Source organism: Hippocampus zosterae, chromosome 1 (assembly GCF_025434085.1).
Source record: "Hippocampus zosterae strain Florida chromosome 1, ASM2543408v3, whole genome shotgun sequence".
Classification (NCBI taxonomy): domain Eukaryota; kingdom Metazoa; phylum Chordata; class Actinopteri; order Syngnathiformes; family Syngnathidae; genus Hippocampus; species Hippocampus zosterae.
In genome coordinates, this window is record NC_067451.1 from 18483037 (window position 1) to 18505213 (window position 22177).

A 22177-nucleotide genomic window follows, 5' to 3' on the forward strand; every position below is an offset into this window, starting at 1 on the left:
AAAAGAGAATTAGACGAAATCCACAATGCGAAAGAAAGAGCCGGCGAGATTTGACCTTGACGGTTGGAGGCAAGAATCCTAGTTCGTTTTCGTGAAAACATTAATTACTTCTGAAGCTTATGTCATGGCGTGAATTGTCTTCAGAGAGAACCAGTGCTGACTATTTGGACTCTGGGCTGAATGCCCCCTGTGATGAAAGACTCTCTGCAAATAGTGGATACTTGTTTGGAACAGAAGCCTTACCCGACATGCCTTAGGGCCCACTTTCTAAAGAGAGTGCAATGTGCAGAGAAGTTTCGGGATTGAACGGCATATCTCAGCAAGCAATGTATGAATTTGTTTGATCCTGTCTGACCGGTGGCAGCCTCGAGAGGAGGATGAATTTATAGCAAATTTCAGTCGCGTCTTTTGGCTACTTTCAATGCCCACACGTGCCAATATACTGGTTTTAGTTGAAAGATGTTCTTTGAGTTTGACTAAAAATATGTACCATTAATAATAATAATAATAATGCTCTTGCGACGCGGGGGCCCAGTCTCATTCGGCTGGGTCGTCGCAGTGCGTAGAGCCGATCAGCTTCACCAGGGTCCGCCAATGACCACGGTCATGGGCCAGGTCCGCTGCATCCTCCAGGGTAAGGCCCTGGTGTTTGAGATCTTCTCTGATGACATCAAGCCATCTGGTGTGGGGTCTGCCGCGTGGCCTTTTCCAGCCGGCTGTCGCTGGATCAAATGAGAAGATGGCACGAGTTGGGTGTTCCGGGGGTAATCGGAGGAGATGACCAAGCCAACGGATGCGCCTCTGAGCGGCCAGTCGGGATGCAGGGGGCTGAAGGGTATGTTTTCGGAGGTCTGAGTTGGAAACATGGAGGTGCCAGCTGATGTTCAAGATGGTTCTTAGTGACTTGCTGTCAAAGCCGTCGATCCTCTTGGCCTGGGTCTTGTTTAATGGCCAGGATTCTGCACCATACAGGAGGATGGGAAGAACTGCTGCGTTATAAATGCGTATCTTGGTCTTTTGGGACACTGAGTGGTGGCGCCAGAGGGGCCGCCACAGTGACAGCATTGCCGCGGCCGCGAGGGCGCGTCTGCGGTCAATCTCAGGCTTGAGATCGCCGCTGCTGGTAATAGTGGAGCCCAGGTAGATGATGGAGTTGACAAATTGCACTTCGTCTGTGCCAAAGATCAGGGGGGAGGGGTTGGGTCCGTCACCGATATACATAAGTTTGGTTTTCTGCCAGCTTACTTGGAGGCCCAGCTTTGCTGCTTCTGTTTGGTATATGGAGAGGGCACTGCTGAGGTGTTGGAGGGAGTTGCTGAACATGGTGGTGTCATCAGCGTATTCAAGGTCGGTCAGGTGGAAGTTGCCGAGCGACACGCCTGAGACTTGCTCCCGGACTCGGATCATAAGGTGGTCAATGACACAGTTAAATAGATCAGGAGCGGCCACGCAGCCCTGTCTGACCCCGCTGTTAATGGGGAACCACTCTGAGTCCTTCCCATTCACACGAACACAGCTCTCTGAGTTGTTGTAGAGTCGCTGGAACAATGTGGTTATTTTGGGTGGCACTCCAAGGTATTTCAGAATGTTCCAAAGGGAGAGGTGGTCGACTGTATCAAAGGCAGCTTTGAGATCTATGAAGGCTATAAAAAGATGTTGGTCCTTCCGAAACTCTCTAACCTTCTCAACAATGAGTCTAACTGCTGAGATGTGATCTATGGTGGACCGGTTGGGCATGAAGCCAGCTTGTTGGGGGCAGCGATGGCTTCGAATGGCGGGAAGGGCGCGGGTGAGAAGGATCCGGGTGAACAGTTTTGCGGGTATGGAGAGCAGTGAGATGCCTCTGTAGTTGTTGCAGAGTTGCTTGTCGCCTTTCCGCTTCCAGAATGGCAGGATGATGCCTCGGGTCCAGTCTGTGGGGAGCTGTTCTGCCACCCACACATGGTTAATGATGTGGGTGAGCCACTGGGCCATGGAGTCACCACCTTCTTTGAGCAGCTCTGCGGTGATGGCACAGATTCCAGGGGCCTTGTGATTTTTTAGTGCTTTTATTGCTGCTCTGACCTCGTCGATTGTGACTGGGTCAGTTTTGCAGTTGGGGTTGAGGGTGGTAGAGTTGGCAGCAGTGACAAGACGGAGGTCGGTGGGAACTGGAGGGTGATGAAGGAGGTTGCTGAAGTGCTCTTTCCAGAGTTCAAGGCAGTCTATTTCAGTGGTGATGCGATTTCCACTGGCATCCTTCATGAGGGCGGTCTTGATGTGTGGTCCGATGCGGGCTTGGCGCAGCATTTGAAAGACCTGTCTAAGGTCGTTGCGCTGTGCTGCTGATTCCATGCGTTCGGCCTCTTCTCCCCAGTATCTCTCCCTGTCAGTTGCAATTGCCGCATTCCATGCTGCATTGAGCCTCCGGTACTCTGTGATATCACCGCGCAGGCGAGCAGCACGGCGGCGGTCAATGATGTTGAGGGTCGGTTGTGAGATCCATGGTTGTTTGGGAAGAGATCTTGATCTTCCCAATACGTCCTGGGCAGACTGGTTGACCTTTAATTTGAAAGTCTCCCAGTCTGTGATGTCATCAACGGCCCGAGCGGTGAAGGCGTTGGTGATGGAGCGGCGATATGCGGAGGCAGTGGTGGGGTCGCAGAGTCTGGAAAACATTAAGTGTGGCTGTGGCCTGATAGATGGGTCTGGTCGTATTTTAAGTCTTAGCTGGGCAACCAACAGGCGGTGGTCAGTGTTGCCCAACTGTGCACCTCTGAAGACCCTGCAGTTGGTGACAGAGGATCGCCAGCGGCGGGAGATGATGATATGGTCTATCGCCTTCCGGGTTCTTCCATCAGGGCTATACCAGGTCCAGTGATGGATCTGCTTGCGGGGGAACCATGTGTCGGTGATACAGAGGTTATTTGAATGGCAGAGGAGAAGCAGACGTTTGCCGTTATCATTTGTGGTGTTATCGACAAAGGTGGTGCCAATGGGTTGTGTGGGGGTTTGGTGAGATGGTCCTTCTCTGGAGGAAGAAGAGAAGGTTGCATTGGCGTCCGTGAGGATGATGACGATGTCATGTGGTGGGGTTTGGCTAACGACCTGCTGGAGTTGGTCAAAGAAGGTGTCCTTCACTGTATCATCGGCGAGTTCTGTGGGGGCATAAGCAACGATGACTGTCATCTTGCCATGTCTGTGGAGGAACCGTGCAGACAGGAGTCGATCGTTAATTGGGATCCAGCTGATAAGTGATTGCCGTGTATGTTTGGACATGGCCAGCGCAACTCCATGGAGGCCCGTCCGGATTTCTGGGCCACTCCATATGAAGCTTTGTTCTCCTGCTGTAATTTCGCCGCTGCCTTGCCATCTTGATTCACAAAGACCCGCCATGGTGATTTTGTAGCGGGAGAGCTCCAAGGACATCAGTAAAGGAGCTCCAGCCCGAAGAAGCGTTCGGACGTTCCATGTGGCAATGCGCGGCTTCAGGCGTAGGTCAATCCGTACTCGTTGGTCGGGGGCGTTCCTATGTCTTGTCTCGGTTTGGGCAGTCTGGTTTCTTCTGGTCGGTTTCGTAACAATTAATTTCTCCTGAGTGGGTTGTTGGCCCTCTGCAGGATAGTCGGATGATGGGGCTGCCATCTCAGCAGCGTACCGACACACCGTTGCACAATAGTTTATTGTACAATGCGCAAATTATAACTTTGCAGTGTAATTAAACAACTATGATGGAATTTCGTGATCAGAACCTTCAGAGTCACCAGAATGAAACATTGAGTTCAGCGTGTTAAGCATTGAGTTCTACTGCCCGAAGGAATAAGATCCAACACACCCTTGTGAGGATAAACGGATTAGAAGTTGGATGGATTGATGGATGGATGGATATGTCTTCACCTTTAGTTTGATTTGATTTGACTTTTTATTTGGTCTCCCATAGGAGAAACTTGTCTCGGAGGACATGCCCTCCTTGCTGCTGCACGCATTGAACAATACAAACACATACGCTACACCACATACATTGGATAATACATACAGTACTGGAGGATATATCCTCTCCACACAATGGACGGTACATCACAGTCATATGCACACCGCACACTGGCCTCACATCCTCCTGCTTGTCTGTCTGCCTTCCTCTAGTTATTTGTTAATTAGGATGATAGCCTGCGGTATGAATGAGTTTTTGTATCGGTTTAATTTGCAGAGAAGCGTCCTGTACCTCCTTCCCGAATGTAGGAGCTCGAATTGGGAGCGCAGCACGTGAGAAGGATTGTCAAGGATGTTCTTGACTGTTGAATGACGGACTGCACATGTATATCCTGAGGAGTAGGGAGTGGGGGCTGTCCAATTACCTTCCCTGCTGTTTTAACCAAGCTGGTTATCTGAGCTTTCGATTTTACAGTCAGGTTCCCAAACCAACTGGTTATTCCAAAGCGCAGGACTGACTCAATTGTTGCTCGATAAAAGGGTCAACAGAATGCTCATTGCCAACTTCAAATAATCTCAGACGTCGCAAGAAATGAAGGTGCTGATGGATCTTTTAAAGGGACATTTAATACATGCGTCTGCCAGTCAAGCCTGCTATCCATATATATCCCCAAGTATTTGTATGAGGAGAACTGCCTGATGTCCGTGCTATTTATAAAGATGAGACTGTGGTCTCCAATTGATTTAAGGTCAAACACCATTTCCTCAGTTTTTTTCCACATTTATGTTTAGATGGTGTTCATTACACCAGTCAACAAATATGTCAATCCCGTCACAGTGGCTACTAATGCCAGAGTCACTCATGAGCAGACCAAGGATGGCTGTATCATCTGAAAATTTTACAAAATACTGATTTGGTTGGAAGCTATCACAGTCGTTTGTAAATGGGGTGAACAGAAAAGGTGAGCTCACGCAACCCTAGGGGGGCCCGTGCTACTCATGACCTCATCTGACAAGACAAAGTTCAATTTCACACGCTGTGGTCTCTTGGATAACAAGGAAAGGTTCCACCTAATAAGAAACGGATTGACATTCAACTGAACAAGCTTCTTCAGCAATATCTATCTATCTATCTATCTATCTATCTATCTATCTATCTATCTATCTATCTATCTATCTATCTATCTATCTAAGAAAATTCCTCGTCTCACCCCTTGGGTGGTGTCCGTCCCTCACTCAGCTCGGGTCCTCTACCAGAGGCCAGGAAGCTTGAGGGTTCTGCGCAGTATCCTTGCTGTTCCCAGCACTGCACATTTTTGGACTGAGATGTCCGATGTTGTTCCTGGGATCTGTTGCAACCAACTCATCTAGTTTGGGGGTCACTGCACCGAGTGCTCCGACCACCACAGGCACGACTGTCACCTTTACCTTCCAGGCTCTCTCCAGCTCCTCTCTGAGCCCTTGGTATTCCTCGAGTTTCTCGTGTTCCTTCTTTCTGATGTTTCCATCACTTGGGACCGCTACATCCACTACAACGGCTTTCCTCTGCCCTTTATCTATGATCACGATATCTAGTTGGTTCGCCATTACCATCTTGTCAGTCTGGATCTGGAAGTCCCACAAGATCTTCGCTCGGTCATTCTCCGCCACCTTCGGGGGTGTTTCCCATTTTGACCTTGGGGTTTCCAGTCCATACTCCGCACAGATGTTTCGGTAGACTATACTTTTTTCCATGTCTTCTGCATACAGTCCTGCCCTCTGTTGTTACTTTATATTTTTTGTAGATAAACACTTTTACTTTTCAATTTGTGCCATATCTGCTTCTGGTTAAAAAAATCTACTCTTTATATGATAGTTATGTCATTGAAAACTTGATTTCTTTTCATATGAATGTTTTTTTGAATGCGCAATTAGCCCAAATGTCCAATATGATTTTGTCATGATTCTGTCCTGTTTGCTTTGGTTTTTTCAATCTCCAGCTTTAGAGTGGGTCTTCCCTCTTGAGCCACACTTGACACTAATCATCCTTGTTAACCTAGCTGCCTTTAAAAACCATACCACGCTGACAACTGGCTGTCAGATTATTAAGACTTGATCACGACTCCAAATGCTTTAATTTACTAGAGACACTCTTGACATTTTTTCCTCATCGCTTACCACATTAGTATTTCACAATAGTATTTTGTTGTTGCATATTCTCATCCATTGGATTCTCTTGTCCTAGGAGTTGACAAACAATTGACATTTTTCTCTTTCCTTGCCTTTTGCAAGCGTTTTCTGTTCCTGGTTCTTTGTTACCAGTGTCCTTTATGGGTCTTATGTTTGTAAAAATGAAAAAAAAAAGTTTAAAAAAATGACACTTTTTAAAAAACATTTTACATTTAAGTACTTATTGTGCAGGTATATGAGCAAATGTTTGGACACTTAAAATAAGACCTCAGAGTTAAATCATTGTTACCTTTTCACATGGGCTAAGCCATTCTGATGGGGACAGCACGAGCACTTCAGGACACGGACTTCACTGCGCTGCAGTAACCTTTTATTGATAGCGCTCCAGTAGTTTTGAAAATTGTTTAGTCAAAACATATGACTGCTCACATCATTGCACAAACATGGTAAACCATTAATCTATTGAGACACGCTGCCCGTGCAATGCAAATGTTCCCTGCATTTGTTTGTGTTCAGTGTATGGTCAGTCAACAATCTGTTTTTCCCCCCTCTTGTTTTATAATGAAGGCATCCAGGCGATATTTGATACATTGCTGTATCACCAAGTAACCACAAGAGGGAAGTGTCGGCTTGAAATAGTTTACCTCACCCACAGAGTGTATCCTCACGCCATATTGTCAGTTATTTTCTCTAATTAATTCACCCCACGCTTCCCGTCGTTGCATTGTGGGGCTGTCACTGCAACATGCCTCGGAGAAACACATACTACAGGCAATTATGTTGTCGTCTCCGCCACCATGAGCAGCCATCTGCAGACAGGTCTGTCAAATAATGACTGTGTGTTATTTACAAGGCTTTTGAAGCATTTGTACTAGTGTGACTTTCTCTTAACCAATGTGAAACTAGATGACAAGCGAAAACGAAATTGAGCAATTTGTAACCAACCAGAAGAGAGGTCAGAGACTCAATTTGCCCATAGCACTAGAAAAACGAGCACAGTCCATAACGTTTCATTGATTAATTAATCTTGGAATGCAAAGGTAAATCAGATATTGACGAGATTAGGTACACTGAGACAGTCTAATCCGCGGATGGCCATGTCGGGTTCTCAAGGATCCCTGTCGTGCACGTTTTGGATGTTTCCTTCCTCCAACACACCTGATTCAAGTCATCATCTCAACAGCAAGCTTTGCAGAATCCTGATAAAGTTAAGCAAGTTAATTAAATTTAACTTAATTAGTTCCCCAAATGCCTTTGCTTTTATTTGTGTACAGTAGCACTTCTCTATCTTCAAAGTGCTTTAACACGATCTCCTCATTCACCTGCCGATGATACACAATAAGGAGCAACTGGGGGTGCAGTAACTTGCTAAGGACATTTTGACATGGTTGAACCCAAAACTTTTCGGTTGGCCACTCTACTACCTCAGTGATGCCGTGCTGCTGGGTTGATGTGTGTGATATACCATATAACTTTATCTTGCTGATGATTAAATCTACTGTGTGGAGCTCACTGCAGACAGGTTTGGCTAGTTGAACTTGGCTGTTACAAGTTTTGCTTTGACCAACCAATCAGAGGACTGAAAGGCTGCCATCACCGAGTGTGCCAGCTCACTTACCCTTTCAGGATGAATTTGACATATGATTGGTTTTTGAAATGATCCCATTGCTAATAGTTTCAGTGACATAATCAGAAAATCTGGTTCTGAAAGCAGCGCATAGAGCCTGAACTCTGACTGGACAAAATAATCTAACATCCACATACTGTACATTTAGCACTGTAACCAGAAGCAGTGTAGCCAAGATAAAACATTATGACAAGAAGATACTGCCGACTGTTGGACAGAAATAAATACGATATCATCAAACATGTTGTTTTTGAGGTTGTAAATCTGATTCAGTGCTTGGAAATGTAAATCCGTCCTTGATGACTGATGGCCTACCACTGCATTCAACACTACTGTGACCTATATAATTCCACAAATAAAGCCTATTAAATTAACAGTTATTGAGGAAAGTACGGTACTATATTAACCAAAATAGTACTACCTGTACTGTATTCCGTACTAAATAAAGCATTTTTTAAGTGCATGTTATGTCCAAGTTTTTTCCCCCCTCTCTTATTTTCACAGCTCAGCAATGCTCATGTGGTTTTGTGCATGTTCCCTCAAGCCACTCCTGACGCTGTCAGCATGGCAAGTCTTTTGCTGCACGTTTAGAGCATGCTCAAAAATGTTCCCTCCCTTGGTGTCTCTCTTCCCCAATGTGCACACAGCTTGGCTCAAACCTAAAAGAGGAGGGCTCTGGCGCATGTTAACAGTCTTGCTTTGTACCAATCACAGTGGTTTCCCCGCCCCTTTCGTCACCAGCTTGCCTTTGCTTCTTCCCTCTGTGTTCTCAAGCACAACTAAAAAAATAAAAATAAAGTGCAAGGAAAAAAAGTGATAAGCAGCAAGCAGCTTCTGGGTGTTGCATTCAAGTGCACTCCTGCTGAATTTGTGTGAGAGCATGTTTGTGTTTTAAGGAAGGGGGGTGTTCACTCTTTCTCCTGCAACAGTAGGAAAGCACAGCAGCGGTGTTGGCCCGAGACAAAAGGCTAAACGCAACAGAGCCGCAGGAGGGCAGATACAAGGATAGGAGCAGGCAAAGTGGCCCAGTGGGACTGCACTTCTCAGGGAAGACTTGAACCTGCTGCCACACCTCATTTTGGTCCTGGACTGCAGGCGTGACGGTAAGGCAGGTTCTTTCCCTTTCTGTTGCTCTGCGAGAGCTGAGGAATGCCAGCACAATATTGACTTTTTTCCTGACTTTGCATTTACTTTTCATATCCTTGTCTGGAACTCCCATACTGGCACCTCCTGATCCACCTGTCCTCCAAGATGTCAGACGATGAATGTCGCTCACCCATCGGCCTGGACTGCTGCAGCTGCTGCCTGGACCTGGCCAACGGCTGTGTTGACTCGCTGTCTCAGGGCCTCAGCACGACGCTGGCCAGTCCCACGAGCCCCAGTGTCAGTCACTTCCGCCAACTCCGCAACCAGCTGATGTACCAAAACCTCAACACGGACAAGCTGAATAACATCATGCGTCAGGACTCCCTGGAGTCGGTTGTGAGGGACCCGTGCTTCCTGCTCAATGAGGGAATCTGCAACAGCAACATTGACCAGACCATGTTGTCCATCTTGCTCTTCTTCCATAGGTTTGTCTACCAATCTGCTTTACATGTCTCATTTGTGCATATTCGTCACCACAGAAAGAATGCTTTTATTAGGATATGCGCTAATATGCGCTCGTTATTGTTTTTTTCTTGAACCAGGTGGCTGCTGCAGACTAATCGGGTCTCTTTGGATCAGCACCTTTTTCTCAAAAGGCTGACCTAAGTGTTAATAGTCGCAGATTAAGAATAGGGTTCGTTGTGGTTATGCCAAGGTTTCCACTTGCAATATTGGTCCAAAACGAAGCATATAAAGCAGTGTATTAAATCCAAGGGGTGCCTATTTATAGGACAGCATCTATCTGTTAACCCTTGCACCCTGCTTGACCGGGTGAATTGTTGATGGATTTGCTCACCGTCAAACATGTTTCCTGGAACCACCCCAACCTTCACACCGAAAGTAGAAAACAATAAAGGCATTTTGTTGGGGAACAAAGCCAAGTGAGGTCAGTAAAATCCAATTTACAGTGAGAACACACAATTATTGAATTGCTTGAGCCTGTCATCACAAGGAATTAATTGAAGCGATATTTTATGACGAGAGGTCCGTTGAAACTCGTAAGAGGCCTTCGCATAACTGCCAAATGTTTTTTGAAAAAATGAGTTTGCGAGGAAAAGATACATCCCGGCCAGATAAAGTGGACCTTACAGTGCAAAGGTACCGGGTTCAATTCCAGCTCCGGCCTCTCTGTTTGCAGTTTGGATGTTCTCCCCGGGCCTGCGTGGGTTTTCTCCGGGTACTCCGGTTTCCTCCCACATTCCAAAAACATGCATGGCATAGGTGTGAGTGTGAGCGTAGATGGTTGTTTGTCTGTGTGTGCCCTGCGAATGGCTGCCAATCGGTTCAGGGTGTTCCCCGCCTACTGCCCGAAGACACCTGGGATGGGCTCCAGCACCCCCCGCGACCCTTGTGAGGATAAGCGGATTGGATGGATGGATACAAACTATGAGTTTTCCCTTCAGTATTGGCAGGACGATCAGTCAACACGTCTACAAAGAGGTCGTGTGGCATTTGTTTTTTTCAGCACGCGAAAAGGGGCCAGATTTGTAAGAGGACAACTCATGGCTGCTTTACAATGACAGTATACAAACGCAGAATGCCCTGAGCATCCAACAGTTGCTGGCTGAGAAAACCATCTCCTTGCGAGAGCAACCACCCTTCTCACCTTACCTGTTTTCTTTGTGTTTTCCTCTTTGCCAAGTTCACTGGTGTCTTCAAAGAGTTTTAATACCTGGGGAACATCAAGGTGGCCATGCTGATGGGGCGGTGGAAGATCCTGAACAAAAAATCTTCCAGGAATGTATGAATAAGTCTGGAATAGGACATTAGGCTCTGGGGGATGACTTTGACATCTAAACCACAAACTACTCCTTCAAATATATTTTTTGTGACACCAGTCCTGAAACGTTTCTAACGCACCTTGTACCTTGTACGTAAAATCAACTGAACCTTAGCGAGCACTTGGCAACAGAGGCAAGGAAAAAGTGAGGTTTGGGTTAGGGGCTAGGGTAAGGGTTTAGTGCAGGGGTCCCCAAACTACGGATATGGCCCGCGGGCACATTTGACCCGGCCCTCCAACCCTCAAAATGACCCGTCACTGTGTTAAAAACGCCCCCAAAACCCCCTAAATGATAATTTTTTAACTTGAAATTTTCTGACTTTTCCTAGATTGTCCCCAACTGAAGAAAAATTGAAATGTTGTTTTTATTCACATTTCCATGGAAGCTGTACAACAAAAAAGTACAAAGATGGTCTTCGGGGGAATATGACCCATGACGCAAATAGGGTTGAAATCAAGGTCAGAAAGTTATTTACACACCATAGAATGTTTCAGTGTTTTAGTTGCGTCTCAGATCAATTAGTAGAACACGTGAACACGACGGTAACAGACAGAAATAAGACAAGATAGGTGAGTTCTCATAGATGGCAGAACTCTTGGATTTCAAGGGGCTATAAAGAGAGAGAGTTGTTTAGTTATTATTTATTTCCTGTTTTTTTCTGTGAAGAACTCAGAGAGGGTTATTTAGTTATTATTTATTTCATTATTAGTGTTATTATTTGTTTCCTGACTTGTTTTTCTGTAAAGAACCTGGAAAGGGTTATTTGGTTATGTGTGGCTTTCTGGGAAACAATACATTTTTTAAGCTCCCCTACGATCGTTGATGTTACAAACTGACACCGGCCCCCCATCAGAGAAGGGAAACGTTATGTGGCCCTCACAGTAAAAAGTTTGTGAACCCCTGGTTTAGTGGTTAGGACTATGTGTGAGGAGTTAGAGGATTAGGTTAGGGTTTAGGGTTGGGGGTTAGAGGGTTAGCATTAGGGGTAAGCATTAGGGTTAGGTTGGAGAGTTGGGGTTAGTTCATGATCTGACCGACGTGCTCATCACTGGAAATAAACAATAGATTGTCTTAAACAAGTACAAGAAAAAGTAAAAAAAAAAAAAATCAGCATACGTTTTAAATGGTTAATGGGAAAGAGGGAAGGCCAGTTCATTGAGTTTTGCAGGAAATTCTTAGGAGGGGCACTAACTGAAAGCAGTTCAAACAAGATTAGAAGCTCTCTGAGTTTTTTAAAGAAGCAACTCATTGGAATGTGTTTAGTTGTACCCAATATGGCAATCGATAATGTTGGTAATGTAAGTGAGATATTCACCAGTGAGTACGTTCAAAACTCGACGGTCATGTCAAGCTCCCAGCGTGCAAATAGCCTTTTAAAATGTTACAAGCAAAGTTATGTCCGATATCATCTTCAAATAACTTCTTAAATGTCTTCATTCATGAGTGATGTAATAAATAAAACAAAGAGCTAACCCCCTCTATGAAGCGAATATTAGTATGAAATGGAGACTTACCGGTAACTCCATGACTCATCATTGCCCTTCTGCAATGAAGCATCACAGCAATCCAATTTCATCATAAAAGCCAATTTAAATGAAGCTAACCTTGCTATTTTCACTCATTGTCTAAAAAGCATCCAGATGAGGGGACAATCACATCACACAGCTTCTTCAGAATGAAGAAACTGAAGTAGTTTTGCACCACTTCTCAAACAAGTTGCGTTCAAGCGGCACTGTATTTGTTTTCAAGATATTTTCCAAGATTTGCATTGGTTAATTTTGCATTAAATTAAAATAACAGATCAAGTCGGGAAAGATAACTGAGTTCATATGTGAGAATAAAAAATAATAATTTGACGCGTTTTGGACTTACGAGGTTTCAGCCGGACAGTGATGATACACAAGGAGGCCTATTAGATATATCGATTGAGTCTTGAAAATGAAAAGGTCACCTCGCATTACATAACACATTTTATTAAAAACCTAGATTTGGTCTAGTTGAGTGATATCAAGGGTACTTGTTATCTTTTTATTCCAGTGTTTTATCAGCGGAATAATCGGTGTTATTAGTATTTTAGTCAGTTAACAATCCCAGCTACCAAATAAAAGCTAGTTAATTATTTTCGAATCGCTGAGCTGTTAAATATGCATAGAACATCGCATACCAGACATAAAACAGTCAATCGGAGACCAAAAAAAACATTTATGTAAACTGCAACTGAGGCATGGTGGACAACTTCCACTGCTTCATTTTGGAAAATAGCTCCGATGTTGCAGGTCATATGTTCTTGATCACCCTCGATTGTGATTCAACTTGCAAACTTGTGACATAAAAGCAGTTTAACGTTCGAAAGACATGGTCAATGAGGTAAAATAGGTTCTTATCTCATTGTGTGAGCAAAATATACATACATGTCACTCATACCGGAACAAAAAAATGAGGACATAAATGTCATCTATGGTCCGTGATTGATACTCATAGAGTCATATGCTAACATGAATGACAATCTTGTGTGTGTGTATATATATATATATATATATATATATATATATATATATAAAACAAGAACTTGAAATGTTTCAGAAGGCAGATACCACAGCAAAGTACGATAGTGTCTATGAAAGGAAGTGATTGGGACACATAAAATGAAGAGAATATGTACAAAGGTCTTTAAAAAAGTCCAGGCTACTTGTTTTTATTCTTTATTTTCATTCTTTTTCCGAACCGCTTAATCCTCACTAGGGTCGCGGGGGGTGCTGGAGCCTATCCCAGCCGTCTTCGGCCAGTAGGCGGGGGACACCCTGAACCGGTTGCCAGCCAATCGCAGGGCACACAGAGACAAACAACCATGCGCAGTCACACTCACACCTCTGGACAATTTAGCGTGTTCAATCAGCCTGCCATGCATGTTTTTGGAATGTGGGGAGAAACTGGAGTACCCGGAGAAAACCCACGCAGGCCCGGGGAGAACATGCAAACTCCACACAGGGAGGCCTGAGCTGGAATTGAACCCGGTACCTCCGACACAGTAGGGCCGTTCACACGGCACACATTTGCTCCGGTGCTTCACCGAGATATTTTGTTGCGGGATATTTTGCACCGTAGGAAATTGTGTGGAGCGTTCACACGTACACTGCCGCTGAGCGGGGCAACCCCGGTACAGTGTCTGGGCTGCCCCACTTGCGTTCACACGGCAGTTTCTGCAGCGGAGCAAAACGACAGAAAACAAACGAGCTGTCGTGTTGGTTCTTTTTAAAATGTACTGTATATACACAACTCAAGCGACTACTGGACCGGCACGTCCTTCTCCTTCTCGATCTCCGTGCCTTCTGCTCGAGAGTGACCGCCCAAGAAAACGTAAATGAACGATGACTTCAATGACACTCAGAAAAGCAAACACTAATGCGCCAAACAGAAAATCAGAGGAAATCACAAAATAAATTCTATGGGGGGCGGGGGGTTGTGAACAAACAACAAAGGAACAAACAACTCCGAGACAGTCCAGTCTCCTACAAAAGGAAAGATGTTACTAGCCAAGTCTTGTGTCGTTATGAATCAACACATTACGGAAGTCCGACAGAGCACGAAAGCAACGCATTCTCGCCATACGTACTCTTCACAAGCATTTGCTCTGGAGCTAATTTAACCCAGTTGCGTTCACACGTGCAAATTTACACCGGTGCTGCTTCGCAAACGAGCATTTGCTGCAGAGCAAATATTTGACCCACCTCCCTGAGGTGGGTCAAATTTGGTCCGGTATAAGCTCTTTTCCGGGGCTACGCCGGAGCTAATTTGCACGTGTGAACGCTCTACTGGGGCAGCCCCGGTGCAGCACCGGACCAAATCTTGCCGTGTGAAAGCCCTAGTGTCGGGGCTACCCCGCTCAGCGGCTTTGTACGTGTGAACGCTCCACACAATTTGCTGCGGTGCAAAATATATCGCAACAAAATATATCGGTGCAGCGCCGGAGCAAATGTGTGCCGTTTTGAACGGCCCTTATGTATGTCATTATCATACATGTGCATGCGTGAGCACCCAAATTAATTTTGCAGATAACAGGCAATTGGAAGCAGACACAGATCGGCAAAGCGTTGATTGACGAAAATGAGAAGGGCAGGTCAAGCCGAATAAACCAGAAAACCAGACGAGGACGGACAATAGAAATACTTTCTCGGACATGTAAATAAACCTGATCCCCCAAAAAAGCAATTTTCAATTTGAGCATTCTAGCCAATCGAATATGATCCCATGGTACGTTGCCAAACCATCTTCTTAGATTAAAACAACGAAAACATCTGACATTCATGCATCAGAGGTAGCATGTACCAGAATGTTCGGTTAAATGTTTGCCAGAGAAACACAGTTTGCATGCGGCCAGCACAATTTGTTCCTGGAACTGTTCCTTAAGAGTGTTACGGATCATGTAAGTTGTCTCGGCTAGACTTTATTGTCAGAAGTAGAAAACTGTTTGCATTTGCACACAAGCGGTGGCACAAATCTGCTTTGTTGAGGTCGGCTGGAGTTCATATATTTTTCCAGTTCTTGACAGCGAGGGCTTGGATTGAGATTAAATCTTGCATATATGATATATATTTGGCATATATTTTTTTTAAAACGTGTTTCGCAATAGAGAGTGTACCAGGTCACCTTTTGGAATTAAACATCAGACAGTGGCCAGCAAATATAAATGAGGCAATGTTGATAAAATATCAAGCTAGGAAAGCCTAAGGGGGTTCAGTTTTGTGATTCCCTGAGATTAAAACCAGAGGGAAATGTGCTGATTTACTTTGAGTCTAAGAAAGCAACTCACGGCCTGACTGAAAGTGCTGCTTTAGTCACCTTTATTTCAGATCGTCACTCATAGATATTTAGCAGCCACTGAACACCTCAGCATGCCGTAGGAAAGAGGGGCAAAGAGTATGCAGCTCTAACACGAAGCCAATCAAATAGTTTGTTCATGTGGAAAAAAACGAAATAATTTTAACAGCTCACATGGGATCTGAAACAAGAATCAGTTTATCTATACAATCCTCCAAATAAGAACAGTCACTAAAACAAGTCATCAAGACTAGCCTGAGCTCCAGTATTGCTAAAGCAAAAAGCTAAACATAAAAGCATTCCAAATAATCAGGTTCATGCAAGACAAGAAGTTGAACAAAGACTGATTCAGTTGTTTCGACTTATTCATCCAGTCATTTGAGCCAGATAAAAGAAAAAAATGACCCCCACATTTGTGAAATAAGGAGTTATCAAGATGACTTAACTGACTTGAGATATCTAATATGTCCCAACATTTACGTCCTGGTAGCCAAGATGCCTTAAAATGGCCAATAGAAAAAAAAAACTCGAAATATTAATTGGGCACATTCGCTTATGTTCTGGGCCAACTGACTTTGTCGATACATGCTTCAAATTTTGCGAAGGGTCCACTTTAAATCATGATGGATTCTTTGAACCTCATTCGTGCGCTTGTTTGAATAGCCGCCGAACGGATGATTTTTGCGTGAGAACTCATAATGCATACCTGACTTTTAACACCTGAACAGCCTCACAAAACACACGGAACAATGATGAGCAAAGAGGGAACCACACCCTTACCGCACTGGTTGATGATGAACATTTTACTTGTATGGCTATATTGCCTCTTTTGTCCTCATGTAATTAGGGTCAGCATAATGGGAATTGATGGCACTTTGTTTTGTATAGTCTTTATTTATTTGCTGGGTAACGATAGAAACGCTTTGAAAAAAACCTCCGCTGACACTATCGATGTTATGAAAATGCCAATCAGCAAAATGTCGTGTGTTTTCTGACAAAACAGTTCAATTTAAACACAACAAATTCAAATGTTTGTGGAATCTGTTGTGACTTACGTAGTACATTTATATATTTATGGCGAATCAAAAGACTAATAATTAAAAATAATTACTGTGGCCTAACCTTATATTCTAGCCTTGATAACAGCCTTACAGTACATGTCAGCTTACATACATAAAAGACATGGTTGGTTCACAAAGGTGAACCACACTGGAGTGTTATTGTAGGGACATCACAAAGGAATCCAGCTAAGATGTTCTGTCCTGCCCAACGGGCTACTCAGACAGCACCCGTCATGTTCCACTAGAGGATTATAATTCTATACTGCTGAGAGAGTCAAATCCTCCGCATCACAGCTTGCTGCTTATCCACCTTCTCATCCACAGCAGTAACGGTGCCTTTATAAATGTGGACTCCTCAACCAACTTCGAAATGGAGTCATGGTTGCTCTGTCGGGTCACTTAAAAAAAATTCCAACTAGTGCATCAAGTTTAAAACCTCAAATATCAAGACACGATAACCTTATTTTGTTACGACTGTCTCGTACATCATAATATCCCGATATCCACGTGTTGAGGAACGTGCTGAAGCAAAGCTTGAAAGTATGTTGTTAGTGTCTGCTGAGAACGCTTTGAACTAACCCTGTGGTTTTGTCGCGTAAACACACCGTTAATTGGAAACTAACCGACAACTGAAACAACTCCAATGGAAAATGGGTCAGCGCAAAATGAAATAATGTGGCTTTGTAAAGAGTCAGTCGGACAATATGTTGGTGGAAAAGAAAACAACCCTGCAGTCTTCGGTGCATAACCGCCCTCGATTCAAAAGAATAGAACACATCCTCTCCTTTTCCCATTTCTTCAAACTTCCTATTTGCTTTGCCTCAGCCTACTTCACTGTTGTGTTGTTTGGCAGTCGTTAGTCTTATATAATGCAAAGGGAGGGGCGGAGTGGGGGGGGGGGGAGCACGGGGTGGAGATTTTGGAGACTTGTGCGCTGGGCTTATCTATTTGGACCTTGGCAATGGCACCCATTCATATAGTTAAGAAGTCTGTCAACACGTAATCTAACCCTCCCAATACACAGACACACACACGCACACGCATGCACACGCACTCACAGACACACACACACACACACGTCCCTTTCCGTGACTTGAGACCAGACAGTGCTGAGTAATAGTTTCACAAGTAGTCAATATGATACAATTACTGCCTTTAAATAGACAGTAGACGTTGACACACCTTGCGTAACTCACGCAGGGTTAAGCGAGCGTGCCATTATGCTCATCAGTCTGCAAGTTGGCATGCAAGAAACTGAAGCATTGAAAACAGAAAATATCTGCGGAGAGACTTGAATGTCTTCCATGATAAAAGAACCATGGCTGAGGAGCAAAGGCTTATTTGTTCTGTCCCACTCTCATTGACATGGAATTCACAGGGGTTATTTTCTTTTAGATTGCTTTAGATTGCTGGACAGGAAAAGTGATAATCTGATATCACATTCTGATTCAGGAATTCCTGTTAAAATGGCGGGGAAATGCAGATTAGACGTTTCATGTGTGTCATTCTCCAAGCGCCGCAGGGAAGAAGCTATTACGTTCTCCAACAGAATAAAACTGATTTTTATTTTTAAAAAAAATTTTTAAAGATAGAATTCTGCAATACTGTATGTCAGTTCTTGGAAAGGCTGTTCCACTCTCTGGACACAAACACATACTGTTAGGCATCAGTGTAATGCTTCTCAAATAAATTTGCAGTGATGCCCCATAACATTAGAATTTCTTGCCAGAGACACTTTCTACATCCATCCATCCATTTTCTGATCTACTTATCCTAACAAGGGATGCGGGGCGTGCTGGAGCCGATCCCAGCTGTCTTCGGACAGTAGGTGGGGTGTACCGTGAATTGATTGCCAGCCAATTGCAGGGCACACATGGACAAGCAAATATCCTCGCTGACACTCACACCTAGGGATAATTTAGTGTTCCATGAACCTGTCACACATGTTTTTGCAGTGTGGGAGAAAAGAGCCGGAATCGAACCCTACTCCTCTGTACTGTGAGCCTTACGCGCTAACCAGTCGAGCACCAGACCGCTTTTAAAATACATTTTCACCTGCATACAGAGGAAGTTCTTCCTTCATGCTTGAGTTTGAAATATTTGAGCAACGGTATTGCCAAAAGTTTGTTTCTGCAAATTGCTCTAAGGTTCATGATGCCACAATGTCCAGAGTGCAGGAAGGGTTACAGCACCAAGTCCTGTTACATACAAAACACTGTTCTCATAAACTGCTTGGAGCTCTTGTGGCTAACGTGCAATTTGAGTTTCCCATAACTCAGGTCACCTGTCAAATGGTGAGCAATAAGGAAATGGGCTTGTAGATACAGGAAAGACAATCAATTTCAGCCAGGGAGTACGTGTCTGACTCAGCTGGGTTATTTTGGTATGTTAAACTTTGATGTATGAAATGCGGGTGTTTACCAGAAAACATGTTTTCCCAATCGCTAACACAATCTCCAATCTGATGTGCAAAACTGTACACAATAATATAGCATGTAAGGGTGTTGGAAGAGTTGGGCTGCATTGTCAAACTCATCATTTGTGAAACATTGACATGGTAGTAAAATGTGTTCAATCAGGGTTTGGACCTTCAATTTTAATTCATCTTGCAAAGATTCAGACAATTGTATGCTTTCAACTTGTGCTTCAAGTTTTGAGTTGGCCCTTTTCTGTTCCAACATGACAGTGTACTGGTGGACAAAGCAAAGTTGGCCAGTTGAGTTTCCAAGAACCTCAACTCAAGCCTATCAATGAAGAGATTGTTATTGCGCAAACATCCGTTATCTTCTAACCTCATCAATGTTATTTTTGTGAAACAGACACCAATTTCCTTTGACACAATCCAACATCTTGTACAAAATCTTTCAAGAGGAGTGCAGGGGTGACCGACTCCCTGTTTTCTTCTAATTTTGCTTCCTGTAGGTACTTTAGTTCATTCAGTGGGGAAACATGTAACCTGGAAAAAAGCTGTGATGACACTTTGAACAACGCCTTTTGGGAGCATTACAAGTTCCTCTCAAAGCAATTTGAAACGTATGGAGTGGTATGTTCCATGAGGTCCGACCTGGTCTTAATGACAGACAGCAATTATGTAGACTTCTATAAGGTTCTTTCTCTCTATTTCTTCCTAGCTCAGAGACTGCAAGAGAGAAATCTGATCCAGAAACACATGCCAAGTTTCAGTGAATCTGTGATTGCTTTTGGATATTTCCCGAGCTCAGAGATGAGTACTGAGATAAGAGGGTGCCTAATGCAGAGTCAAATGGGTCCATTTCACAAGCTGTACCATGTCCAAGACCTCATTTCTGTCTTTGTGTCCCCGCATCTAAAAGTAACAGCTGAACCATGGCAAAGGCCAACCCCTGTATCAAATGGGCCAGCTTAGCGCACTTCTTGCATTGTACCATCAAGCCTGTGACATTAGATGACCTCGTTCTGCATTCCTTCCGCTGTGACATGTTGGGAAAATGACTCACAGACCAGAATTATTACAGATATACCGCCGGTATGTTGCATTTGAAACATTTTAAAAGGAGTTTAATCACAAAGTAAATGTCCGTTCTCCAGAAAAGTGTCTGATCACTGACGTTGGAATCACAAGAGGGACACTTCCTTTTGATTCCTTCTTCATGTTTGAGGAAAATGCGATGGGAAGAAAATGATTCATTTTTCTCCAGCCTGTTTTGATATTTCATTCACTGCCACATTGAGGGGAAAATAAAATTTGAACTATAAATGACAAAGAAATCGAGTTTTAAGGCTATAAAACTAATTTGTAGGTATTCAACTTCCCCTGGAAAAAAGAAACTATTATTTTTTCTTTTTTTTTTCCAAGTGGCTTGTTTCCTTGAAAACTTTCCGGTACTAGAATCTACTGAACTGGATTATGTTTGTCTTGCACACAGTCCAGACACTTATGCAAATTTAACTCAAGCGACCATCCACATCAATGTCAAAACCCTGCATGTCAAGCCCCATTTATGCCGCAGACCTATTTATGTCTGCTCTTGTGCAAGGTGGCATATAAAAGGGAAGCAGAGGTCAGCGCTTCACTGGCGGAGTGTGACAAAAGAGTGGAATTGATCTTACACTTGAAGTCACAACGTTTCAGTGCCTCGGAGATCTTTGGTTTGGAGGTAGGCTGCGACCGAGGGGATTTGCCTCTGTCAACAGTTCTCAAATGTTGAACTGCTTCTGATCCACACGAAATGAATCAGAAGAAAACAGTTTTGGAAAGGTCAAATCAGAACTCGTAATTACCAAAGAAAAATACCTCATTATTGAAAAAGTGAAAACATGACAAACTGTTTTTGGAGAAATATAATATTTAGAAAGTTTCCACTCAAAAAAACATGTTAGTGCTTGAAAAACATTTGCAGGTTGTGATGAGTTTAAGTGCTTGTCGACATACAGCGTGGGGATGATTTGACTAAATGTCATCTATTAGTATCCAAATCTTTTTAAAGTGAAACGAGTTGACAAAAATATACAGTATGAAAATGCGGGTACGGTACTCAAAATTGCAACATTTCCAAAAATAGTTCACTCAATCACGTCACATTCGGAAATATATGGATGTGATCGTAGGAGTGTAAGTGTACGCCGAGTCCTTTAAAGAATGGCAGATGAAGGTTATTTCGTGGCCCGAAGTGTTATGACATGCAAAATACCAACATTATTTTGGCGTCTGACGGACAGACCGTGCCCCATCCTCGCCATGTTACATAACAAACAGGCAGGCCGAACATTATGCCATTATTGGCAAAACACAGGTAATCCTTCCATAACACGTGCATATTTTGTCAATTAAATAATCAGCGTGACAGGATTACACACCTTTTTTCCCCAATATACTGTACACATATTGCCCCACTTCCTAACTCAGAATTCGTAAATTATACTATTGTCGCTCATATCAGTCATCAACTCTGAGTAACATCTCAAACAACAAACAAACATGAAACCTTCTATACCAAGTATTGTTGCAGCAATTGTTGTCCCATGTGTTGTATTTTACTTGCAATGTCAAGAAAAAGAATCACTCACTATGCTGCAACATTTATACTTCAATGAAAAACAAAAACAAAAATCAAGAATATATGCTCCTTTTGTGGCCTAATCCAAAACATAGGCACATATGAAGAATCCATTTTTTTTTTGCCACAGAAAAATATATATACAGTATATTTCAATTTCAATATGTGTACAGCTTAACATCATTATTTTCACATCGTTCTTCCACTTAAAATCAATTGGTGTAGAGCTAATAGTTTGGAATGTTTTTGGAAAGTCTTTGCACACTTACTTACATAAAAATATGGTACATATGCATGCAATGTAACAATACACTAGACCAGGGGTGCCCAAACCTTTTGGACCGAAGATCTACTTTTCGATCAACTAACCTCCCCGGATCTAACCTTACCAGTGCGCGCGTGCACGCACGCACGCACACACACGCCATGATGAGAAACAGCCTGAAACCTCCTAGATTCCTAATCTTTGCCCGTGCTTTGTACACAAAGCAAACTCTGAATGAGAATAATAACGATAAAAGATAGAGCGTAACAGCTCTGATCACAAGCTGCAATTGCAGACTGCTGAGCGCTAACAACTTCCCGTGACGTAATCACGCGCCACCGTAAATTCAAGATTTACCTGCTCTA

General features: G+C 43.6%; 1 protein-coding gene and 1 long non-coding RNA gene across 2 annotated transcripts in view; both read left to right on the forward strand.

Moving 5' to 3' along the window:
* The first annotated feature begins 8488 nt into the window (after positions 1–8488).
* tsc22d3 (TSC22 domain family, member 3) overlaps positions 8489–22177 on the forward strand; it is a 32858-nt gene continuing 19169 nt past the window's right edge. The window contains exons 1-2 of the mRNA XM_052066738.1: positions 8489–8808; positions 8957–9276. Of these exons, the coding sequence (XP_051922698.1) occupies positions 8957–9276 (320 nt within the window). The 5' untranslated portion in view covers positions 8489–8808. The remainder of the gene's footprint in view (positions 8809–8956; positions 9277–22177) is intronic.
* On the forward strand, positions 10076–16541 carry LOC127601482 (uncharacterized). The gene is made up of 2 exons (XR_007962571.1): positions 10076–10819; positions 11549–16541. It is a non-coding gene; the product is annotated as an uncharacterized LOC127601482 (long non-coding RNA).